Source organism: Protopterus annectens, chromosome 1.part2, assembly GCF_019279795.1.
Source record: "Protopterus annectens isolate FY-2018-M chromosome 1.part2, PAN1.0, whole genome shotgun sequence".
NCBI lineage: Eukaryota > Metazoa > Chordata > Ceratodontiformes > Protopteridae > Protopterus > Protopterus annectens.
Window position 1 is genome coordinate 446193886 of NC_056727.1, and position 26127 is coordinate 446220012.

The window sequence follows — 26127 nt, forward strand, 5'->3', positions numbered from 1 at the left end:
AAATGACTTACTTTTTCCCCAGTGGGAGAATTTGTATGTCAAACAATTCTCCTATGCTGAATCTAATATTTCAAAAATATATGAACGTAAGATGAGAAAACTATACAGGGACTTGGACCAATATAAAAGAGGTACAGCATATATATGGGAAAAAGATCACAATAAGTACCCCAAGTATGTGAGGGGGGACCAAAAGATAGGAATTGTAAATACATATAAACAATCTAGTTCTGATGGAAATGCTAACTCTGATTTTTTATATGCAGAACACAAGGGGAGGGAGAGAAAGTGGACGAGGGGTTACAGAAGAGACCCTCACTACCATCCATATCCAAGGACCCCACATTAAATTCTGGTTCAGTTGTTACTGAGACAAGAGATGAGTCCAGTAATGATAATGTAGGTATCCTACAGGATGGTGTTACTTACACCTATAGGAACTTTAATATATACAACTACACAAACTACACTTTAAATACTGGACACTTTGATCTGCTATCTAAGGGGATTAAATTTATTCCCACCAAAAGATTCAATCTAGTGGACTGTATTTGTGAAATAAAAAGATATCTGATGAAGCTTAACCTGGCTTATTTTATTTAAAGACAAAAAAACAGTGGGTGACATTTCTCATGCAGAGCCGTTCATCTCAGTAGTTAAAAGGAAAAGCACATATATACCCCCTATGCACCCCACTATTTCTATCTTTGATAAAGTAGTGACTAAACAGATTTATAAGTCGGATAGACAAATTGATGGACATCAGATTAGTTCTAATTTAACAAAAGAAGAGAGCAGGGTATTACAGGAATTAAGATGTGCTAGTAACATCAGAATCATGAAACCAGATAAGGGGGGGGGGGCGCAGTCATCTATGACAGTTTTTTATATACACTTGTAAGATACATGAATTACTACATAATTCTGGAAATTATTCTATGTTGTCCTTGAATGAGATCAACATAGGGTATAGAAAAATAGACACATGTATTGAAGAATACTTACTAGATAACAGGATCAATAATGACATCTACACTTATATTAAGGCTGAACATCCTGTATTAGCTTCTATAGTGGGTATTCCTAAAATTCACAAGAATATAGATGAACCGCCCTTTAGACCCATTATATCAGGGAGTAGGTCTAAGACATTTAATATAGGTAAGGTTATTGACACCTACTTGAAACACATTTATGCCACTATTCCACATATAGCCAAGGACTCATGGGATTTTTTGAAACAGTATCCTATTTACCTATCTAGTTCAAATCTGATATTTGTGACTATTGATGTCATAGATTTATTTTCTTGTATACCTAAAGAAGATGGTCTATCAGCTTTTGCTACAAGTATAAGAAAACATACAGACATCCAATGGGACACCATCTGTCTTCTCACGGATATGATGTCCTGGTTCTCGAACACAATTACATTATATTTGAGGGAGAATATTACAAGCAGACCAAAGGCGTAGCTATGGGAGCAGCTTGTGCTCCCATATACGCCAATTTGGTCATGCTTGAATGGGAAGAGAGGACTGTTTTAGACAGTCAATTTATGACATACATAAAATATTACGTCAGATACCTTGATGATATATATTTGATTTGGGATGGTGGAGAACAACAGCTAGCATTATTTTTGCAATATATTAACAGTAGCAGTAATTTTTTAAAATTCACCTCCTCTAGCAGTCATGATGGTGTGGCTTATTTAGACACATTTGTGTCCAAAATAGGGGATGAGTTTAAATCCAAAATTTACAGAAAGGACAATTTTTCGAACAGTTATTTGGAATATTCTAGCTACCATCTGAAGAAACAATTCACAAATATATACAAGGGTCAGCTTATTAGAGCAGTTAGGATGACCTCACAGTATGAGGACATGTTGGAAGAGGTGAAATTTATAACGTCCTTATTTAAGGACAGAGGCTATGACGTTAGAGTTATGGAAAATGTAAGTAATTATGTTGTGAGGAAATGGGGTAACCAGTACAAGCCTTTGTTGGGTGAAAAATATAGGACAGCTATTGTTTCGACTGTGGATACATTGCATGATATGAAGTCTGAAACTTGCATTTTTGGTAAATCTTGCATTTTGGAATTTGGCATGTATTCAGGTAAAGTTAAGAAGATTTTGATGAACAACTGGCATATAATATCTGCTGATCAAGATATAGCACCTATATTAGGTGAATGCCCAAGGTTTGTTTATAAGGTAGGGGCTAATATAAAATCTATTTTAGAGAAGGGTATCTTCATTAAGAAGACAGAGCATATGAAAACTGCAAAATGTGGGGCATGTAAACAATGTCACACTATATTTCAGGGAGATAGTGTGAAATTGGACAATTACAAACACACTAGAATTAAATTCTGTGGGGGCAACTGCACAACTAAAATGGTGGTGTATATTGCCATTTGTAGAACATGTTCAGGATTCTATATAGGTAAGACTCAAAGGAGTTTAAACAAACGTATATATTCTCACATTTATAGCATCAGAAGGAAGGATGAAAAAAATGCTTTGTATAAACATATTAAGCAATATGGTGATAAACATTATTTTAATTTTGGTATAGTGGATATTGTGCACACCAATAACAGAGGGGGTGACTTTAATAATTTATTACTATATAAAGAATTTTTGTGGCAAATATATACTGATGCTTCCACTATACCAGGTTTAAATGACACTCTATCTGTTAAACCACTATTGGTCTTAAAATGAACTATTTATAAGGTACATTGTTATATGTTTTCAAACATGTTTTGATTTGATCCAAATGTTGTTAACATTTTTTCAGTTTTTTAACTTGTTCATTTTATTAATACATATTACATGTAACATTGTTTTTAGAAACAATATGAATATCATTTAATATTTTATGAATAGAGAACAATGGTCATAGGATGTGTGTATAGCTTTAAAATTTCAAACTGAATTTTGGCGCCGAAAATGTTATTTAAGCAACTGTGATGCAAGCTATGGTGTTCTGAGGAAGCTTGTTTTATTCAAGTGAAAGCGCTTAACCATTCTTTGTTTGTTGGCATTACAATAAACTTTTATTTACTTCTACTTGGTTTCATTGAAGGTGTTGTGGACTGGTATGAGCGTTGAATAAGGGCGAATTCCCAAGACACAGAGACGTTATTTTGCACACATTGCATTTGCTGCTTTTTCTTTCCTAGTTGAACTTTTATACTTACAATAGGAATATGTCAACGTACCTGGGGATTAGAGAGCACTGGTGATGAGTGCCAGTGGCCCAACTAAAAGCAGTAGATAAACATACACTGGTGGCCAAGTGTGTACTGTCAATTTAAAAGGCTGGGCAGGCAGAGAGCACAAAGACATACTAATAATAAAAACAACAACACTAACAATGCAGGTCATCCTGTCAAAGTGTAAGGTGGAGGTATAGCAGCCTTTTCATACCACAATTAACACCATGTTATGTTGATGAATGTGAGATTATGGTTAACTGGTGTGGAAACAGGTTAACTTTCTGGAAAAGGGCACTGCCGTCCCTGACCTGGCAGTCTATCTGAATAACTGTTGAAAGGTGAAGGCCTGAAAGCAAAACGAATAGGAAGATGTCACCTATAAGATGCAGCTGCAGGCTTTATCCCTATGCACTTGTACATGTATATACTGACCTGTGTGCATCAGCAACAGAGGGGAAAACCAGTGCATTGGGAATGAGAATGCTTGTAGGCTCAAAAAGGCTGTGCTCAATTTCTGAAAATAGGATTATGTGCAATTGAGGGTAGACATGAGAATTCACAATACCACTGTGGGGACAATCTATGCCATAATTCAGTAAGAAAGTGCTTGGAGGCTGAGGGAGAAAATCGGCCTAACAACCATTCCTATATAGAAAGTAGAAACGAAAGGCAACAAAAAAGGGGAGCTAGTGCTTAGTCTTTATTATTCTAAGACTGATATATTTTTTGGCATGAGTTATTTTTCTAAGGCTTATTAAAAAGGAATGCTTGGCATCAGAAGACATCCAGGCTGACATGTCTGGATTTGGTCAATTTGTCCAGCATTCCCTGACCCATTTTTGAAGCAAATAGTGAAATTAATTGTTCATTGCCTGTCTTCACAGCCAAGTCATGAGCAGTTAGATCTTTATCATTTTTCTTCTTAATACTTGCATTGCATCTGTAAACAAAAAAAAAGAAACCATTAAACTGATTTGAAGTACTATTTGTCCAGTTAACACATATCATTAAATACTAAACATTGTGTAAGGACATTTTAATCGGAGTATACTTTTTTCACACTTTGCTTACCCAAATAACTATGTCATTTTTACAAGCAAAACACAATTAAATGTCACAGACTAGCCATAGCATTACATGTAGAGAAAATTGCATCTGTGTGCAACTCATCACAGTGGGAAATATAAGAATAGTACCAGTGCTGCAGGATTCAGATGTATGAACTGGAGTAGTCTACTACAGGTGAATGTTGGCCCTTTGCCAGTCAGATGGTTCCCAGCTCATAAGACTGCAGTCATAATCTATGGCTATTAGAAGACAACCTGGCTATAAAGCACAGCAATGTGTGTACTTCCTTCTATTCCCTCAGTTTAGTAGAGTTATTCTCTCTTCATTTCATTCAGAGCCTGTGGTCACTATATACAATCCCGACCCTGATATTGCAGATGTTCTACCACAAGGCCCAACTTTCGAAAGTTTTCCAAGTGAACTTTGTCATTGTGAAATGTAAGCAAGTTTAGCATGAAGAGCCTTGCTGTATATTAATTTTAACTAGTCAAATACATGCCTGCCCTGTGATGTAAAGTGACTATGACATTTATCACAAAGAAGTAGTCCTTGTACTCTGAGGACCATTTACTAAATTGGCCACTGTTTCGTCTCTTAGCCAGTAGATTACACTGTATGTGACAGCAATTTAATCTCCTTAGTGTCCTGATTTCTGCATTCAGTAAATGAAAGAAAGCCTGTTCTGCATTGTGCCTCCTTGTTAATTGCCTTGTAATGGCTATAAAGTGATTTCTCTTTATAATTGACCTGAGGGTGGGAAGCCCACTACCCTATTCCCCAATTTCCACACAATCACTCTTAATCTACCATTATACTTCTCACATACACATTTTACATGTGATACCCATTTCCTAACCCTCCCCCAAACAACCTTACTACTGTCATACAAATGTTCCTGTTTGTATTTTCCCATTTCCCAAATTAATGTTATCTAACATTTTACTGGTCCTCAGAGTACAAGGACTACTCCTTTTTGGATGGCGCAGTGGCAGCATTGTCGCTTCACAGCAAGAGGTTCTCCAGTTCGATTCTCACTTGGGGTGCCTTTTGTGTGGAGTCTGCATGTCCTCCCTGCATTCGTGTGGGTTTCCTCTGTGTGCTCCAGTTTCCTCCAACGTTACAAAGAAATACATCTGGAATGTTTCTTCCTGGGCCTTCACTGAAAATTGGCTTTGTTCCAAGTCAGACTTTCCTGGTAAACAAATGTTAAATAAATATTAAATAAATAAATAAGTAAATCATTCCTAAAATCCTCCCTCCCTTATTGCTTTGCACTGTATCCATTCATACCCAGATCTGCCCCCAACAGTACCTATTATTCGACATTTCAGCTTCTACTTTCTTTAAATAAACCCTCACTATTTCCTCTCTTAACTACATCTTCATACTCTGCTCTTTAAAACACTGCTGCTTCTCACATTTCAGAAACATAAGCGACGATACCAGAACAACCTCTCTTCCTTTATAGAAAATACTTCTTTCCTCACTACCTTCTACCAGCTTTCAGAATCTGCCACCATTAAATATCCTATAGTCCTGCAACTTCATGTTACCTACTTCATATCAATAAAATACAGATCCCTTTACTTAATCATAGTAATCCGCAGTTTATTCTTTATTTTTCTGCTTCTACTGAGACATCTCTCATTATACCATTTCTCAATAATAGCTCTCAACATCTCACCAACTCTGCATTAACCACCTCTGCATACTTCCTCCCTAAACTCTCCACACATCGCACCAAAGCTTTTTAATGATGCCTCTCACCTTTAACTCAAATACAGACTGATTAAGTCCATTTCAACTTAAATCAAAATAAAATTAAGTGGAAAATATTCTCCAAAAAACAAGACTCAATAATGCTCCAGTATACTAAAATCCTCCTAGGATGAGACATTCACATCAATCCTGAGCCCACCTATCACAATCAATATCAAGGCAATTCTCCTTCACACACTACTCTAGCTCCAAAGCAATCAATCTCTAGCCCCAATAGTTGAAATTTTGCTGACATGAATATTAGAAATATAAGAAACATAAGAAACAAAATTACTTTACTACATCCCTAGATTACTCAACACAAGTGTGATATTCTCACTATGACTGAAACGTGGTTTAAACCCAGCATAAATGACACTCCCAGACATAATATCATCCATAATGACTGTATAAAGAGGAAAGGTGGTGGTACTGCTTTAATATTTCCTCCAGTTTGTCAGAGCTTATTATTTTCCTGAAAATAAACTAATGCATATTACTGTCCTTTACATCCCTCCTAATGACAGTACAACTACACTGGAATATATCCTACGCTGGATATCTGTAACAATTACAAGAAAAATACTACTAGGTGATGTCAATATCAATTGGTTGGACATAACCTTTATTTCCTCTGCATTTAGCATGAACTTATTCAGTTTCACACTACTTATTAATAGCTCCACACATTATAGCAAGACATCAAAATCTTTTATTAGACTGGAGTAGACCTTTGCAACTTCACCACCACAGGAACAATGTCAGACACTCTCAGAAACCACCTCCCATCTATACAACCAGACATCTCACACGTTCACGTAAACAGCATGTTTATAAAACAACTTGCAACCTGTCCAAGTTTAATCCAGAAATATTAATTACTTTCCTATCGTCTATTAAATGGAACATCCTAAAACCCCACTCCTTAGATGATGATGTAAATTAATTCAGTACAACTTTCCTAAATAGCCTTGCACCTCCTAGAAGGAGTACAATTAAAACAAATAATGCCATTTGGCTATCCAAAAAGACTAGAATGCTAATGCAGAATACCACGGTATCTTGAAAACTTCAGAATGCCCCACAACCACAGTAAAAAGAAAATAAATGAAGACAAAGATATACTATAACATTTTTCAGAACAATAGTTAATGCAACCCTAAAAAATTCTGGTCAATCATTAAAGAAATCTTTCATCCTAGCCAAATATTCAGCCCTAACCCCTTTCCCAATAACTCGCCACTCAAATCTGCAACAGAATTCATCTCTGATTTCATAAAGAGTATAGCATCCCAAACCAAGGATTCCACAACATCCAGTCTCAAACCTGCCCAACAGCCACATCACCACATCTGCTTTCACATTCAGACCCATGCCCACATCCTGTGTAAAACTACTCAAACAAACTCAAACCATGCTCTACTTCAGCTGATGACCTTCCAAGCAAGTACCCTAAAATATCAGCTGATAGCATTGCTTAGCCTATCAATCCAGGAATCCCACGTTCCCTCTCTCTGCAAAAAATCACACATTATCCCTCTACACAAAGGAAGAAATTCAACAGACATTACTAACTTTAGATCTATAGCAATCTTATCCCCCCCCTCTCCAAATACTTGAAAAATGTATTCAAAAACAAATACTAAACTATCTCCTGCAGAAGGAACTTCTGTCCCTTCCATAGTACTAACACTGCACTTCTAACCTTTACAAGATACTGTTAGTAAAGCTAGAGAACAATGGCAAACTAGTTTCCTTCCTTATTTTTAGACTTGCCTAAAGCCTTCAACACAGCTTGTCACAGCAAACTTCTACTTCAAATGTCTTCACAAGGTCTATCTTAGCTCAATCTTCCGTGGTTCAAAAGCTACTTGTCCAATAGGTATAAGTCAGTAAAATGGTACTCCACCCTCTCTCCATACCTCCCAGTCACTACTGGTGTACTACAAGGCTCTAACCCTGATCCCCTCCTCTTTAACATTCTCACCAACACCCTCCACACATCAGGCCTCCCTAAATACAATATGCAGATGACCCCACACTCATATGAACATCTGACAGCCTGGCACATCTCCAAACAATTATTCAGGAAGGTTTAACAGCCACTAAAACATGGCTTTGTAACTTATAATTCATGCTCAAAAACCAAATCTCTCTCATGAAAAAACAAAATTTAAAATCCTCTCTCTTAATAATACAACCACTGAAGTCATTTTCATAGTAAATTACTATGGATGATAGTGAATGATGAACTTAAATTTGACCTGCATATACAAACTTGCATTAAAAAATAACTAGTGAATGATAATCTTAAATTTGACCCGCATATACAAAATTGCATTAAGAAAATCACCAAAAACTAGGGATACTTTACAGAGCCAAAAACTTTCTCACCAACACAACTAAAACTAAACTTGCCACAACTTACCTCCTCCCCTCACTACTTTATGGTGTTCCCATCCTTGCTAATCACAAGGCATCAAAAATCAAAACTTGAACAATGCTATAATAAAGTGGCTAAATTTGCAGCAAATACTTCTTTCAGAATCAACCACTGTATAGCACTAAAAAGCCTAACGTGGTTAGAACTACTCCATCAACTAACATACAGACAGCATGTTCATCGTGTTTCACTGTTGCAGTCATTACTCTTAGGTTATCCTGCTGGCAGGCAAACCGCAGTCGGCCTGAATTCCAAAGTCCTGGTCCGGCGTCAGTTGCTGTCACTTCTTCCCTGACGTCAGTGCGCCAGGGATATAAAAGATGCAGCCGACACCATTTTCTTTAGTCTTTCTTGCCGCGCGGTGCCTGAAGCAAAAGAAGTTCGCAAGTGCCAGTCGGCCAACTCCTGAGATTTCAAATCCGAATTTCAGAACCAAAGTCTTCATTAAAGCTAAGTACCCCATTGGGGAAACTTTTTTATTGCTCCAGACCGATGTCAGAAAAAAGTTAACAATTGTATTTCTTGTGGGAAGCAAATACCTCATAAGGATTTTCACTCTTACTGTGTTCCTTGCATAGGCCCTGACCACAACGTTGCTAGCTGTCGGTTTTGTGCCAGATTTAACCAACGCACTATTAAGCGTCGGTTCGATTTTGCATTTCATTACTTTGGCCGAAGGTTTAATTATATAATGCCATCGGAACAGCCGACGACCGGAGTTTACAAAAAACACAAGGACAAGGAAAAGGATAGGCATCAGAGGTCCAAAACTGATGACGAGCTACACGCTCTAGGGACCTAAACCTTGTCACCACAATAAACAGAACATGCTGGTGGGATAGATTCCTGTCCCAGAGACTTCCCATACTCTGGAACAAACTACCTATCTAATATCAAACAAAGCTCCTCATTAGCACTCTTCAAGAAAAATATTGATGATTGGATGGGACATAGGAAATTCACCCCGGGGATCACTTCTGTGGCTCTGCTCGACAGTGGCACAGGAAAATAATTTTCTTGGGTGGCAAAAACCAGGGTATCTTTGGCTAGGCTTATATAGGCTCTAGGGCCAATAGCCTAGTATCTACCTATGAACCTATGAACGAGGCCTCTATTAGGCCAATCGCCGATTCTCAGTGAGGTGCTTTCGCAGCCCCTGGCACCCGCTACCTCAGAGCCACAGGCCACTTCCAACTCCCACGTGGAGCCGACTGGGCCTCTGGATACTCAAGGTATTGGACACTCAGAAATCATTCCCTCAGATGGGTCCGGAGCCGCTGAGCAGGCATCGGCTTCTGAGGGTGTCTTCAGACCTACACAGTTATATGTTAAACCATCTTCAGCTTCAAAGACAAAGACTAAAGCAGCTCTAAATAAAAAGAAACAAGTACAGAATTCTCCTACTCAGACTTCCATGCCTAAAAAACAGATGCTTAAAATGACCGAAGACCTAATTACTTTGATCAGGGGTTCCCATCCCCCTCCTGATAAGAGGCCTAGGCAAGAAACAGAATATGATTAGTCTGATCAGGTTTCTATTTCCTCGGATTCCTCTTCTGAACAGGGTTATTCTGTTCCTCCCTATGAGGATTCTGATGCTGAAGAATCCATTCCTTCAGCCTCTCCTCCTGAGGATTATTCTTTTGGGGAAACCCTGCATACCATGAGGGAGCATTTCCACTGGGAGAGCCAAGATTACTTAGAATCTAAGATTAGGCTCAGAGACTTTCTGCTATTACCTCAGCACAGACCCCTTGCTATTCCACCTGTTCTAGACATTGTAGATGATGTATTTTCAGAGTCCAGCCTGTCCCCTGACTCTTTACCCCCTGCACCTGCTAAGCCTGACGGATACTACAGGGTCCCAGATTCTCATAAATACCTATATAAAAACCCCGCTGCTGACCCAGAAACTATATCTCAGGGTCAAAGCTTCCACTGCAAAAAACCCTGTCCCCTCTGATAGGGATTCTAGGGCACTGGACAGAAGGGGGGAAAAAGTTTACACTTCTGCTACCTTGGCTGTAAATTGTCAGTTTCATATGCTTAAATATCAGCAATACTTAATGTCACTGCTTAAACAGAAAATGTTGACAAATTTTGAATGTTCAGAGAACAAGGAAATGCAGGATTTATTGCATGCAGCTGAACAAGTGGGAAAGCATACTTTGCAATGTGGTTATGATTCACTGGAGGCCTCTTGCAGGGCCGCTGTTACAGGTTCTGTTATTAGAAGGCATGCTTGGTTAAAGGAACAGAATCTACCTGATCATGTTAAAGCAAAACTATTAGATGCTCCATTACAGCATGATACTTTGGTGCTAAAGCAAAAGAGGTGTTGAAGAAAATGGAGGATAAAGCGAAATCCATGCAGACAGTTAAGGATTTTTTACAGGTACAGCCACCCAGATTTAGCAGGAACTGGCCTTCCAAAAAATTGGTCCTTTCCAGTGTCAGACAGGCCACAAAGAGTCAGATACAGACGTCCCAGAGGCAGATCTCAGCCCCAAGGCTCATACAGGCCTAAACAATGGGGTGCTCCTACCTCCAAAAGTGGAGAAGACAAATCACAACTTTACAGGAAACAGTCCCAATGACTTTCCTCTGCCAGATCCAAGCAATTTTCTTGTAGCAGCCCCCTTAGGAGAAAACTAGCACTTTTTTCAACAAATTGGCAAATGATTACCCAAGACAAATGGGTCTTGAACATAGTGTCCCAGGGCTACAGGTTCCATTTTCACACCCTACCAAGGGCAAAAGGTATGCCAGACCTGCCACACAATCAATGGGCAGAGGCACAAAAGCAAATTACAGCCCTCATGGGCATGAGGGCCATTCCACAAGTACCACAACAAGAGCAGGGGCAAGGATTTTACTCAAGACTTTTCTTGGTGCCCAGAAAGGACAAAACCTGGAGACCAATACTGGACCTGTCTATACTAAACACGTTTCTGGAGGTTCCAAAATTCAAGATGTTGACTCTACAGCAGCTACTGCCCATGCTGGGCAAGATGGCTTGGCTCGTAACTTTGGACCTAAAAGAGGCATACCTGCATGTCCCAATCAGACAATCTTGCAGAAGATACCTCAGCTTCATAGCTGGCTCAATGCACTACCAATTCTCTGCACTGCCCTTTGGTTTATCTACTGTGCCCAGGGTCTTCACAAAATACCTGGCACCAGTAATTGCATTTTGCAGACAAAGAGGAATTCAAATATATTCCTACTTAGACGACTGCCTTATACAAGCAGAGAACAAAGACATTCTTCTAAAGCATCTGGCGTTTGTAAAAAGATTACCAATTTGCCTAGGGTACACAGTAAACGAAAAGAAATCAAAACTAGTACCCTCTCAAGAGATAATATTCCTGGGTGCAAGCTTATATACAACTGCCCAGATGGCTTATCTCATGCCAGACAAACAAAGGCAACTGACTTCTTACTTCAAAAAGTTGGCAAGAAAGACCCAGTTATCTGCAAGGAAAATCCTGCAGGCCTTGGGCTTCATGGCATCCTGCATTCTACTAATTCAATATGCCAGACTGCATATGAGGAAACTACAATGGTATCTAAAAAGTGTTTGGACTCAGCATTGCCACAGCCTGGAGACAGTAATTACCCTCATTCCCTGCCTGCAACAGGAGTTTTGATGGTGGGCACAGGCCTGTCACCACAACAGGGGTCTTCCATTCACTTTACCCACAGCCAGACAGACACTGACAATGGATTGCATCAGATTATGCCTGGGGGGTCCATAAGGCAGGAAAATGTATTCAGGGCACATGGCCTGCAAGCCAGATGCATCTTCATATCAATCAAAAAGAGATGCTAGCTGTTCAGAATGCCCTGATAGCTTTCAAGGATCTACTTCATCCAGGACAGCTACTGATAAAGATGGAAAATACTACGGTCATGTGGTACATAAACAAGCAGGGAGGGACACATTCCTACCCCCTCTGCAGACAAGCAATGACCTTGTGAGACACAGCATTGGCTTATGAAGTTCACCTGCAAGCACAATTCCTGCCAGGAAAAACAAATACTCTGGCAGACGAACTAAGCAGAAACCTCATGGATCCCCACGAATGGAAACTGGATCCACAAGTCTTCAGCATGATAACAAGGAAATGGGAATGCCCAGACATAGATCTATTTGCCTCCCCTCACAACTGCTAATTACAGAGATTTTGTACAAGGATTTATCACAAACAAGCATGGAGAGTGGACACCCTATCCTTCAGCTGGAAAAACCTAACAATATATTCCTTTCCTCCACTGCCTCTCCTTCCCAAGGTACTCCTAAAGGTCAGACAAGAGAAGCCAAAAATTATACTGATTGCACCAGACTGACCATGCCAGCACTGGTACCCAATCCTAAAGAGCTTGGCTCAAGGTCCAGCATGGATATTGTCTCAAACTTCTCACTAGCTGACCCAACAAAACAATCAGATCCTGCACAGCCAACTCAGGACCTTAAATCTGGCAACTTGGCAGATAATGTAGCCATTCAGAACACTCCTCTTTCTAAAGCTGTTATGGATGTTATCTTGGAGGCCAGGAGGCCCAGTACCAGAAAATCTTATGCAGAAAAATGGAAGAGATTCTGTGCTTGGAACCAGGAACAAGGCATTGACACGTATGAACCAAATATTCCTCAGATTTTACAATACCTAACTGAGATGCTGGACAAAGGCCTTTCCTTTTCATCAATTAAGATTCACGCCTCTGCCATTTCAGCCCATTACAATATGGAACCACCTATCTTTTCTCATCCTTTAATAAGGTAGTACCTCAGAGGAGCCAAAAACATCAGGCCTCCAAGGAGAGTACCAATTCCGGCATGGGACCTTAATTATGTCTTGGAAAAACTCACACTGCCTCCCTATGAGCCAGCCTCAACAGCAGATATAAAATTCTTATCCTGGAAAACAGCTCTGCTCCTAGCAATAACCTCTGCAAGACAAGTCTCGGAGTTACAAGCACTCATGGCTGTGGAACCTTTTATCATTTTTCATCCAGACAGGGTTTCTCTGAGGACATACCCAACATTTATGCCTAAGGTGGTGTCCAGTGTGGCCCTCAACCAAATCATTCACTTGCCTACCTTTTATCCAAACCCACAGAACAAGGGTGAGAAAATTCTGCATTCTTTGGACATACACAGGCAGCTACGCTTCTATTTGGACAGAACTAAAGCTTTCAGAAAGACTGAGCAACTTTTAGTGTCATATGCTGCAGGATCACAAGGAAAGGCTATCTCAAAACAGACTATTTCTAAACGGATAGGTCATTGCATCCGTTTCTGCTATTCTCAGCATGGCAAATCAGTGCCTAAGGGCATTAGGCCTCATTCTACCAGAGCAGCAGCCACTTCAGCAGCCTTCCTCAGAGGCGTACCAACCAAAGACATCTTAGAGGCTGCAACTTGGAGTTCAGTGCACACTTTTACAAAGCACTACCACTTACCTCTTTACTCTAAATCCACTTCAGTGCTGCAGGGCCTCATAGCCTGTCCTAATCCTATTTAGCTCAGCCACCCATCCTCAGCTTTGGGATTCAACCCAAGAGTAATGACTGCAACAGTGAAACACGATGAACATAGTACAGTTGTGTACCTACCATAAATGTAGATGTTCGAGTGTATTCACTGTTGCAGTCCAGGTTACCCTCCCTCCGTCCCCCTTTCTTTTGCTGGGTATTATCTGTACTTCTCTATTCTATACAACCTATGTGGTGTATTTGCTTGTAGAGGAAGGAAATGTTTCTTTATTGCATGTATGTTATTGGCATAATATATTTTGCCTACCCTTTTGGGGGCACCTGACATTTGGGGCAAGAAAAACTGAAGAAAATGACGCCAGCTGCATCTTTTATACCCCTGGTGCACTGACGTCAGGGAAGAAGCAACAGCAACTGACGCAGGACCAGGACTTTGGAATTCAGGCCGACTGCGAGTAGCCTGCCAGCAGGATAAACCAAGAGTAATGACTGCAACAGTGAATACACTCGAACATCTACATTTATGGTAGGTACACAACTGTACTTTCTTACCACCTATAAAATTTTCCAGCGTCAATCTGCTTGTCATGTACTAAATACCATTCTACATAACTATGTTTCCAGTTAGTCAATATGATCCAGTGACAAAAACTCATTTATGTCCACAAATCTTGGGCATGGTCTGTACTTATACTATGTTACTAAGGCCTAGAACTCCTTACTAGTATCCATCAGGTCAATACCCTCCCTCTCATCCTTTAAAACCATTCTGAAAAACTTCCTTGCCAAATGTGACTTTGTTCTTGCTTATCCCCAGGATAAACTATATTCCTAAATATGGAGACATACCTATTCATACCTTAAACCTCCTTAGTCTCCCTTCTTCACTCACTTCCTTACCTTAATCAATTTATCTCCCCTCTCTTTCTAAATATGCCATAATTCTGTTTTTTTCTCTCACTTTATATTGCAATTCCTGACTGTATTATACCAACTTACCTTTATTGTCTCTAAAAACTATTTAAAATTCTCTGAATATTCTTAACCAATGTTTTTGCATTATGTCTAATTTGGTATGATCATTTAAACTGTAGTTGTTTTCATATTACTTTTGAAGATTGTAAAATTATTGTTGTTAGAATATTTTTGTAATATTTTGTAGCTTTTCTCCCTGGGTCTCTGCTGCAACTGGGCACCCACCCAGTCTGACTTTCCCAGTAATCAAATGTCAATAACAAAATACATTTAGCTGATGTGGGACAAGGCAGACAGGGAGACTGACTGCACCATCAAATGCTCTTCTAGCAGGAAGGAGGAGTCATAAAAACAGAATCCTAATGCAGAGCATATATGTATATGTACAGATGCAAAACCTTTCATGTGTAAATATATGCAGGGAATATAATTTAGAGCAGATTTCACTAACTTCTAAAAAGTGAACATATATTCTGTTATAAACTTCAACGAGCAATACACTGAGGTAGTTAGACAAATTATGGATATAAATCTTCAGCAATGACCCTATTATTCATGCATCTACTATTATTGTGCATTGTTACACAGCTGTACCATGTACATCACAAGGTTCACTCCTGCAGCATTCATTTGTGCAAACTAGAAGAGTGCAAAGTAATGCATCTTGCTGGATCCATTCCATAAGGGTGCTTTGCTGGTCTACAGCGCTTTTTGCAAGATTGCAAAACCAAATCCTGTTCTCCCCCTAAACTGTACAGCCAGTCTGTAATATGCTGAACTTTAAGAATGTGTGACTAGATGATCACATGGCTGCTTTGGAGATACTCTGACCAAATTAATTTCTGAAGGAGGCTACAATGGTAGCTTCTCATTTGTAAAGTGCAACTTTCCTAGATGGCATCTTCACGTACTGTCTGTTACTATCTGCAGATATCTGGGTGGAACACTATCTGGAAAAGATTTTAATGCTAAGACAAATGCTAAAATTTCCTTTATATTTAAAATGATTTTTTTTCTGGAATGGAGACTTAATTTCTTGTATGTAAAACTCTAGAAAATGGTGAACCCAACTGTAATCCAAGGCAAATGTGTTGTCTCTTATTTTAGGAATGGAAGGAAAACTGGAAAGCTGAGACTCAAAGACAGATGTTGAATATAATATAGTAACTGACACATAACCCAAATTTGTCTTAATACATACCTGTGTCCTATAAAATAATTATAGGATCATAGGAGATCATTTTAAGCCTAGCTGTTTCAACCCAATGTAATACAATAGCAATACTAGTCAGTACCCAGGAATGCATTTAGTGATGACTGCTCATGTCCAGGAGGGTTATGGGTACTATCCCCGGTAGAAATTTACAGTGCTCCACTCACTCGTCTAGGTTCCTCTTGAAGTGTCATAGAGGTGCTCTGCTTCACATGAACTGGTAGCCTGTTCGAAAGATGTGGCAGTCACTGGGAGATAAATCTGTCCCTCCAGCAAGTCCTATTTAAGTTGCAGGCCATATTTAAGTCCCTGGAATGGGTAGCCCTAGACCCATTTGATTTAGGGATATACAGTAAATTCATTAGGTTTGGGTCTTGGGTTGCACTGTAGGCCAGGCAAAAGTCTACCCTAAAAGAAGTCTTTACAATGTGGAGTATAGTGACAGGGACTTTAGCCGGTCCATGTAAGGCACATACTAGAGACCATTCATCATCTTTGTTAGAAACCTCTGAGGTTTCTCTAATTGCTGCAGGTGTTTAGTATGGTACATACCAAATGGGGCTTTATACTCAATTATGGGCCAGAAAAGTGGTGAGTATAGGGGGGTTATAATCTCTTTTGCTCTCAAGGAGATGACTTTACCAATCAAGTGAGCTATGTGGAAAGCTTTCCTTACAACATTAGACTCGTGGTGGTCAAAGTTAAGCTCAATGTCACCCTGTGATCTCAGGTCCCTTACCACTTCATGAGTACTTAGGTTATTGTTGTTGATTTGATAGTGTGAAGAGACATTGTGCCGAAGGGAACGATGATGCATTTCTTTGCATTCAGTTTGAGACTATGACTAATACACCGGTCATTGGTCTGTGTGAGACCCTCCTAGAGTATACTGACATAATTTGGGGATTCAGTGATTGCACCTACTTTGCAGTCATCTGCAAACTTGGTCAGCCACAACACACCTTTAATTTTGACCTGAACTTCTGAGGAGTATATACCAAACAGTAGGGGGGGGGGCACCCTGCTGGTAACCGGTTTGTTGGTTGATGGGGAGTCACTCACTTTGATAGTGTGTGTGTGTGTGTGTCCTGCTTGTTAGCATACACATCTCTAGCTGCACACATATCCTCAGTGTATGTGTGTGTGTGTGTGTGTGTGTGTGTGTGTGTGTGTGTGTGTGTGTATATATATATATATATATATATATATATATATATATACATATATACATATATACATATACACACACACACACACACACACACACAAAATAAAGAGTAGCTGGCTGTTCTAGTATATTAACAAAGAACTATGCATTCTTCCCTGACTGCTGATTATGTACAGGAAGCTTTCATTTCATGTACTCAAAGACAGATTGTTTGTGCCCTGTTTGCTTGAGCCAAAATGCTCACTTTTAGTTGTTCACTGTGGTCTTCTCAACATATCTTAGTGATATGTTGTTGGCTTGCTTGCATGGTATTACTCTCTTTCCAAGACAGCAGTGTCTTGTAAAAATGAACCGTAATGTATTTATTTAGTAAGTTAGTTAGTTTTGTTATTTACAATGACATTGTAATGAGAAAAGTAAAGTAAGGAAGCTATAGAGAGGGTATAGGAAGACTCCCCCCTTTAACAAAAAACAAAAAAACAAAAAAAAAAAACATTTTTGTGAGTTTATGCTCAGGTTTGAGTCTTGTTAGGGTAATCCTTTTGAGCAGTCAGATAAATCATTGGATAGATGTGTGTACAAGGGAATGTACTTCAAGGGACTGAGAATGGAGCTGATATGAGAGACCCAGCCAAATGTGTTATGAAAAATAACCAGTACTAAAGTACTACAGGTAGTAAAATTATTCTTTTTCTGGAATGGAGATTTAATTCCTTGTATGTAAAACTCTAGAAAATGGTGACCCCAACTGTAATCCAAGGCAAATGTGTTGTCTCTTATTTTAGGAATGGAAGGAAAAATGGAAAGATGAGACTCAGACAGATGTTGAATATATTATACAATGACTGCCTATTAGTATTCCCAAACGTGCATGCTGATTGGCCAGCCCAACCAGCGTGCCCATGTAAATCCAACTTATACTAATGGAAAACGAGTTTAACATAGTGAGATATCCTAAAAAAAAAGCAACAGAGATCTTCCTTTCTTCGTTGCTTTTTTAAAAGATATCTCGCTATGTTAAACTCGTTTAACATAGTGAGACAGGTTTAAAAAAGCAATGGAGATCTTCCTTTCTCTGTTGTTTCCTCTACACACAGCTCTGATGTACTGCATAAGCACATGCATGCGCAGTACATCAGAACTGCCCCAGGATACTGGACAGCTACAGAAGGGCAGCATGGAGGCATTATACAATGCCATTATTTAAGAAAAGTAAGTATTTGTTTTCTTAAATAATGTCATTGTATAATAGCAATAACCCACTTCTGGATGTGGGTAATGCTGGATTTACCCACGGTTGTCTTTGTTTGGTCACTTGGCTTCGCACTCGTGACCAAACCACACCAACAGTGGGTAAATCCAGCATTACCCACACCCAGGCATGGGTTATTGATTAAGTAACTTCTTCACTAATGGGAGAAGAAGAGGAATGTATTCTACAAGTTATTTTTGCTGATTCAGTTAAGTTCCTCCCATGTCACTGGATTTTTCTCATGTGCAGGTTTGCAGTGAGACCACTAGGACACAGGAAGACACTCAATATCTTCAGAAACTGCCTGACTCATATTATTTGCATTTAAGCCTACAAAGAAAAACAGTATCTTAACTTGAATCCTGTCCCAATGGAGAGGCAATACATTTTTGTGTCCTAAAATAGCCTTTAGAAATCTTTGTTTGAGAGGGAAAATACAATTGTGTGTAAGGTACTTCCATAAACAGTAGCTCTTCAAGGAGAGGTCATTTTAACAATAAATCATAACATTTCAGTTTAACCACCTTCTGAGACCTATTTCCCATCTAGACATTTCATAGGTATGGACTTATTCATGTGAGGAACCAATGCAGGTCTTATTCTTGCTAAGGCACTAAATACTGATGGTGTAAGACTCACTCATATTTAAGTTGCAATGTTGTGTGTTTTCTTCTGTTCTTTAAGGGCTACAGTCCCAGCAGGGGGGATTTGCTTTTGGTAGTTAAATAATTGTGGAAGATCTTACACTGTGGGTATTTCAGAAATAATGAAAATAACCAAAATATGTGTCACATAACCCAGATCTGTCCTAATACATACCTGTGTCCTATAAAATAATTATAGGATCATAAGAGATTACTAGGCTATTGACCCAGAGATCATTTTAAGCCTAGCTGTTTCAACCCAATGTATTACCATAGCAGTATTTGTCAATACCCAAGATTGCATTTAGTGATGACTGCCCATGTCTAGGATGGTTGTGGACACTATCCCCAATAAGAATTTACGGTGCTCCATCCACTCATCCAGGTTCCTCTTGAACAGTGACATAGAGGTGCTCTGTTTCACATGAATTGGTAGCCTGTTCCAAAGATGTGGCAGTCACTGGGAGATAAATCTGTCACTTCAGCAATTCCTATTTAAGGATGGCCGCGGTGGTGGAGCAGTTATTGTTGTCACCTCACAGCAAGAGGCTCTCCGGTTCGATCTTCGGCTGGGGTGTCTTCTGTGCGGAGTCTGCATGTCCTCCCTGTGGTCGTGTGGGTTTCCTCCGGGTGCTCCAGTTTCCTCCCACATCCCCAAAGACATGCTGGCAATTGGATTGGACACGCTAAAATTGGCCCTAGGAGTGCGTGTGTATGCCTTCTGTGGAAGGTAGGGCACCGAGCTGGTAACTCAACACCGTAAAAACTCCACTGCCAATCATGAGCAGACAAGGTGATCCACTGTGGTGACCTCTAACCGGGAAAAGCCGAAAGAGAGAGATTCAGCACTTCCTATTTAAGTCACAGGCCATATTTAAGTCCCTGGAACAGGTAGCCCTAGACCCACTTGATTTAGGGATATGCAGTAAATTCATTAGGTGTGGGTCTTGGGTTGCTCTGCAGACCAGGCATAAGTCTCCCCTAAGAAGTCTATACGATATGGAGTATAGTGCTGGGATTTTAGTTGGTCCATGTAAGGCACATAACTGAAGACAATTGATCTTCTTTGTTAGAAACCTCTGAGGTCTCTCTAATTGCTGCAGGTGCTTAGTACGGTACATATCCGAATGGGGTGTTACACTCAATTATGGGTCAGATAAGTGCTGAGTATAGGGGGGGTTATAACCTCTTTTGCTCTCAAGGAGATGCTTTTACTAATCAAATGAGCTATATCAAAAGCTTTCTTTACAATGGTAGACACGTGGTGGTCGAAGTTAAGGTGGCTGTAAACCTGTGATCCCAGGTCCCTTACCACTTCATGAGTACTTAAGATATTGTTGTTGATTTGATAGTGTGAAGGGACATTGTGCTGAAGGAAATGATGATGCATTTCTTTACATTCAGTTTGAGACCATGACCAATACACCAGTTGTTGATCTGTGTGAGACCCTCCTGTAGTATACTGACATCATTTGGGGATTCAATGATTGCACCTAGTTTGTAGTCATCTGCAAATCTGGTCAGCCACAACCCTTTAGTTTTGATCTGAGCTTCTGAGAAGTGTATACCAAACAGTAGGGGGCCCAGTATTGAACTCTGTGGCACACCGCTGGTAACAGATTTGCTGGATGATGTGGAGTCACTCATTTTGATAGTGGGTGTTTGGTTTGTGAGCATACACATCTATAGCTGCACACACATCCTCAGTGTGTGTGTGTGTGTGTGTATATATATATATATATATATATATATATATATATATTTTATTTATATATATATATATATATATATATATATATATATATATATACACATATATATATATGTACTTGTCATAGGTGACTCCATAGTCAGACACACTGACGTCCCACTCACCAGGCTGAACAAGGAGAGGGTCACAGTAAGCTGCCTATCGGGCGCTAGAATCCGCCACATAACACAAGCACTCGGGTCACTCCACGGCAAGTACAAATATGACACAGTCATTGTCCATGCTGGTGTGAACGACCTGAGACGTACCTCCCTGGACTACATGAAAAGAGACATAGAGGAGCTCTCTGATTATGTAGCCCAGGCAGGTATGACCCTGACCCTGAGCAGTATCCTTCCTTCACCAAGAATGATGCCACAATATAGAGACAAGATGATCAGCTTTAACAATTGGCTTAATGTCTGGTGTCATTCAAAGGGGATCCAGTGTCTGTCTGCCTGGGATGACATGCTTGACAAGCCACGTTGTCAAGGGACGGCTTGCACCTGTCACCCTGGGATTCGAATATTGGCTAAGGCTCTTGCCACCCCATAGTGCCTTTTAGGCAAGGCTCAAATTCTAAACCTACCACCCTAGAAAACAAAAATGGGAAGAAACTGAGGGTAATGCTGCTCAATGCCAAAAGTCTAAATCTCAAAATGCATGCACTCAAGGCCCTTCTCAGTATGGAGAACATCGATGTCTGTGCTGTAACTGAAACCTGGTTCAAGGCTCCTGAGAGCACCCCGGCACTATTAGGTTTTACCTCATATCATGCGTTCCGGCCCCAAAACCCGGACCACACCAGAAAAGGAGGGGGTGTATCCATATTCATAAAGGATACCCACACCTCCAGGTTGGTGGCAATGCACGAAGCTTCGGAAACCATCCAGGTGCACCTAACCATAGGCAAAACTGCTCTACAAATTGTAGCATGCTACAGGCCACCCTCTCAAACTCAGGAACCCCACACAGCCTTCCTGAAGACACTGGAGGGTATAAATGTATCTCCAAACACCATCATATTGGGTGACTTCAACTACCCGAATATAGACTGGGAACATTACTCAAGCCCTAACTTTCTAGCCCAATGGTTCCTGGAGTTCATAAATTCAAATGCCATGGAACAGCTAGTCACTGTTCCCACGAGAGGAGAAAATATACTAGATCTCATTATCACAAACATGGGGACAAAATGCTCCACACCGGAAGTATATCCCTCATTGGTGAGATCTGATCATAAACTAATCTCACTGGAAATCCACATCCCGCCCCCACCCCAAACAAAAAAGACCACAGTGAAGAACTTCTCTAAAGCAAACTTCACACTACTCAAGACTGGTGTGGTATCCTTCAAGGCCCCTGAGCCAGTGGAAACCACAACCCAAGCTGTGGAAGCCCTTACAAATGCCTTCTATGAACACATCCAGGACTGCATGGATCAGGCAATCCCAAATAAAACCAAGACTCTTTCCACAAAGGGCAAACGTCCAGTCTGGTGGACCCCAGCCATTAACAAACTTTACAATAAGAGGAGAAAGTTATTACATGATAGAACAAAATCCATAAAAAGAAGTCACCCTGATCATTATTAGTAAAAAAATACGAGCACTCATAAAATCAACTAAGGCCAATTTTGAGAGAAAAATTGCCATGGATTCAAAGGACAATCATAAGGCCTTTTTCAGCTATGTTAGGAACCTGGGTGGAAACTCCCAGATATGCTCAGAATTAGTCCAAAATGATACAAAAATCACTGAACCCACAGACATTGCCAACATACTGGCAGACAGGTTCAGTGCAAACTTCACCCCTCTCCCCTAAAGGAGAGATAACTATCCCAGCGGAGTGTAGCCTCCCAGACATCTCAAATGCGCAGGTGAAAGCTGCTCTCTCTAAAGCTAAAAACACAGCATCAATGGGACTGGATGGTGTCCCCGGCTGTGTGCTACACGAGCTAAATGAGGAATTAAACCCGCACATAAGGCAGCTGTTTAATCTCAGCCTTACCACAGGATACGTGCCCAAGGAGTGACGTACGGCAACTGTGGTCCCACTCCACATAGGCGGTGCCTCTACGGACCCTGGTAATTACCGCCCCATAAGCTTAACAAGTCTAGTCTGCAAAGCTATGGAGAGGATCATAATGGAGCTCATAAACAAAGATATAGGGGACTTGCAGACATTGGACCCGACCCAGTTTGGCTTCGTCAAGGGAAGATCATGCCTTTTGAACTTGGTCGACTTCTTCGAAACAGTCACCAAGGCCATTGATGAGGGAAAGGCAGTCCATACAGCCTACCTTGACCTTGCAAAGGCTTTCGACACAATACCCCACTCGGGTATTGTAGAAAAACTTACCAGCTTAAATGTAAACCCATATGTCACAAGATGGGTTGCAAACTGGCTTAAGGACAGAACCCACAGGGTTAGAGTTGCTGGCTCTATGTCAGACTCCAAGCCGGTCACAAGTGGTGTCCCACAGGGCTCGGTCCTTGGCCCCCTATTGTTCGGCATCTACTTCTCAGAAGTACAGGCCAACATGGGAGGACTTTGGCTGACAAAGTTTGCAGACAACTGCAAACTGGGCGCCATAGTGGAAAGTGCATCGGACACGGATATCCTTCAGAAGGGACTCACAGAAACAGATAGCTGGTGCCAGAGCCATGGCCTGAAGTTAAACGCCAAAAATGTATAGTCATACCCTTCGGGAAAAACAAGGTAACCCCAAGCTACCATATAGGTGGCAATCCACTAAGCACAGAAGAGGTCATCAGGGACCTGGGGACCCAGGTTGACAGTGGCCTTTCTTTTGACACTCATGTTGCTAAAGTGGTTAGAAAGACCTTCTACATTGCCCACCTGATCATGAAGGGATTCACATCCAGATCTAGTGAGGTCATTGTTCCCCTGTACTCTTCACTTATCAGACCAATGATCGAGTACAATGCCCCATTCGGGATGTATCTCACCCGACATCTGCAGCAATTGGAGAGACCCCAAAAGTTCCTCACCAAAAGGATAAAGGGACTCCAAAATCTGTCATATGCTGCCAGATTGAAGAAACTCCAGCTCTATTCAGTCGCATACCGTCTGCTCAGAGGTGACATGTGCCTGACATACAAGGCCATGTCCAACCCGGAATTAATGGACATGCTCAACCTCAAAAAATCCAAATCCACCAAAACCACTAGAGCAAGCGACTTAAACCTTAGCACGGATATAAATAGGACGTGCTGGAGGGATAGATTTATCACTCAGAGACTCCCTATGCTGTGGAATAAAATCCCGGTCCATGTGAGGCAGAGCACCTCGCTGGCTCTGTTCAAGAGAAATCTTGACCTGTGGATGGGAGATCGTAGGTTTACTCTGGGAATCATCTCTGTGTCACTGCTGGAAAGAGGCACAACAAACTAATGGGCACAGTATTTTTTCATATAAGGGGTGGCGTAAGCCACAAAAATTTGGGCTAGGCTTATAAATGCCTTAGGGCAGATAGCCTAGTATAAACCTATGAACCTATATATATACACACACACACACACACACACACATATATGCACAATAATATACAATAAGGAGTAGTTGGCTGTTCTAGTATATTAGCAAAGAAGTATGCATTCTTCCCTGACTGCTGATTATGTACAGGAAGCTTTCATTTCATGCACTCGAAGACAGATTGTTTGTGCCCTGTTTGCTTGAGCCAGAATGCTCACTTTTATTTGTTTACTGTGGTCTTCTCAACATATCTTAGTGATATGTTGTTGGCTTGCTTGCATGGTATTACTCTCTTTCCAAGACAGCAGTGTCTTGTAAAAATGAACCGTAATGTATTTATTTAGTAAGTTAGTTAGTTTTGTTATTTACAATGACATTGTAATGAGAAAAGTAAAGTAAGGAAGTTGTATACAGGGTGTAGGAGGACTCCACCATGCAAAAAAAGAAAACAAAAATGTTGTGAGTTTATGCTCAGGTTTGAGTCTTGTTAGGGTAATTCTTTTGAGTAGTCAAATAAATCAATGAACAGATGTGTGTACAAGGGAATGTGCTTCAGGGGACTGAGAACTGAGCTGATATAAGAGACCCCACCCAAGTGTGTTATGAAAAATAACCAATAGTAAAGTCCTATAGGTAGTTAGTTGAAAATATCGCTACTTATTTACATAACTGATTAATAATATCTTATTGATAAGTGAAATAGTTGCATTGCTCTTATATTATGCAAAAATGACATATAATTTTTGGCAGAGAGCCAAATAAAAAGTGCTGCCCATAAAAACAAATTAGATTTAATTTTAGTTAGTTTTTATATTTTGCAACAGTTACTGTATAGAACTAACAATATTTCCATTTATCATTTGGGAATGGAGGGATGATAGCTTTGCTATTACAAAAACACCTGCTCAAACATCTACTGTTACGATAAGTATCAAAGATAACTGTAATATCTTGTTGGGGAACAGCAAATCATAATATCTGGGCAGATTCAAAAGCAGTTCCAGATTTCTCCAGTTATTTTATATATTTATTGTCATTTGTGAACCGGGTTGGTCCAACTGAGCCAAAGGCACATTTTCAGTGGAGACCCGAGAAGAAAAGCTCCAATTACGATTAGAGAAATGCCAAAAAAAAAAAACAGTAATTGATATAAAGATTAAAAATTACAATAGTAATATTGACAAGAAACATTTACATAAAAATGAAATCAACAAGACAATATATTTATATATAAGTTTCAAAAAATCCAATACAATAGCAGCAGAATAATCCCTGAGTAGGAATATTTACAAGAACCTGACTGTAGATATACTGTAAAGAACAGCAAGAACGAAAAGCAGATCAAAAGAGAGAAAAACTTCAAATAATCAAAAGTAGAATTTAGGAAGAAATCAGTTAGAGATCAGGTCGGAGCTTGGCAAGGGCAGGACCAGGTCTTAAGAAGGTAGTGTTTGAGTTGCAGTTTGAAATGGAACTTATGGGGATATTTCTTTTTTTAAGTGGAAGGGAGTTCCAGGTGTGAGCTAGAGAGTATTTATATAGGGACTTACGGATATATTTTTGATGGTTTACAAATGTCAAGAAGATGTTTGTCAGATGTACGAAGTTGACATCGGGGGTTATATAGA

The 26127-nt window shown here is 40.1% G+C and overlaps 1 protein-coding gene across 1 annotated transcript in view; it reads right to left on the bottom strand.

Moving 5' to 3' along the window:
• Window positions 1-3057: 3057 nt before the first annotated feature.
• Window positions 3058-26127, bottom strand: part of DZANK1 (double zinc ribbon and ankyrin repeat domains 1) — a 1792612-nt gene continuing 1769542 nt past the window's right edge. The window contains exon 21 of the mRNA XM_044056983.1: window positions 3058-4171. Within this exon, the coding sequence (XP_043912918.1) occupies window positions 4006-4171 (166 nt within the window). The 3' untranslated portion in view covers window positions 3058-4005. The remainder of the gene's footprint in view (window positions 4172-26127) is intronic.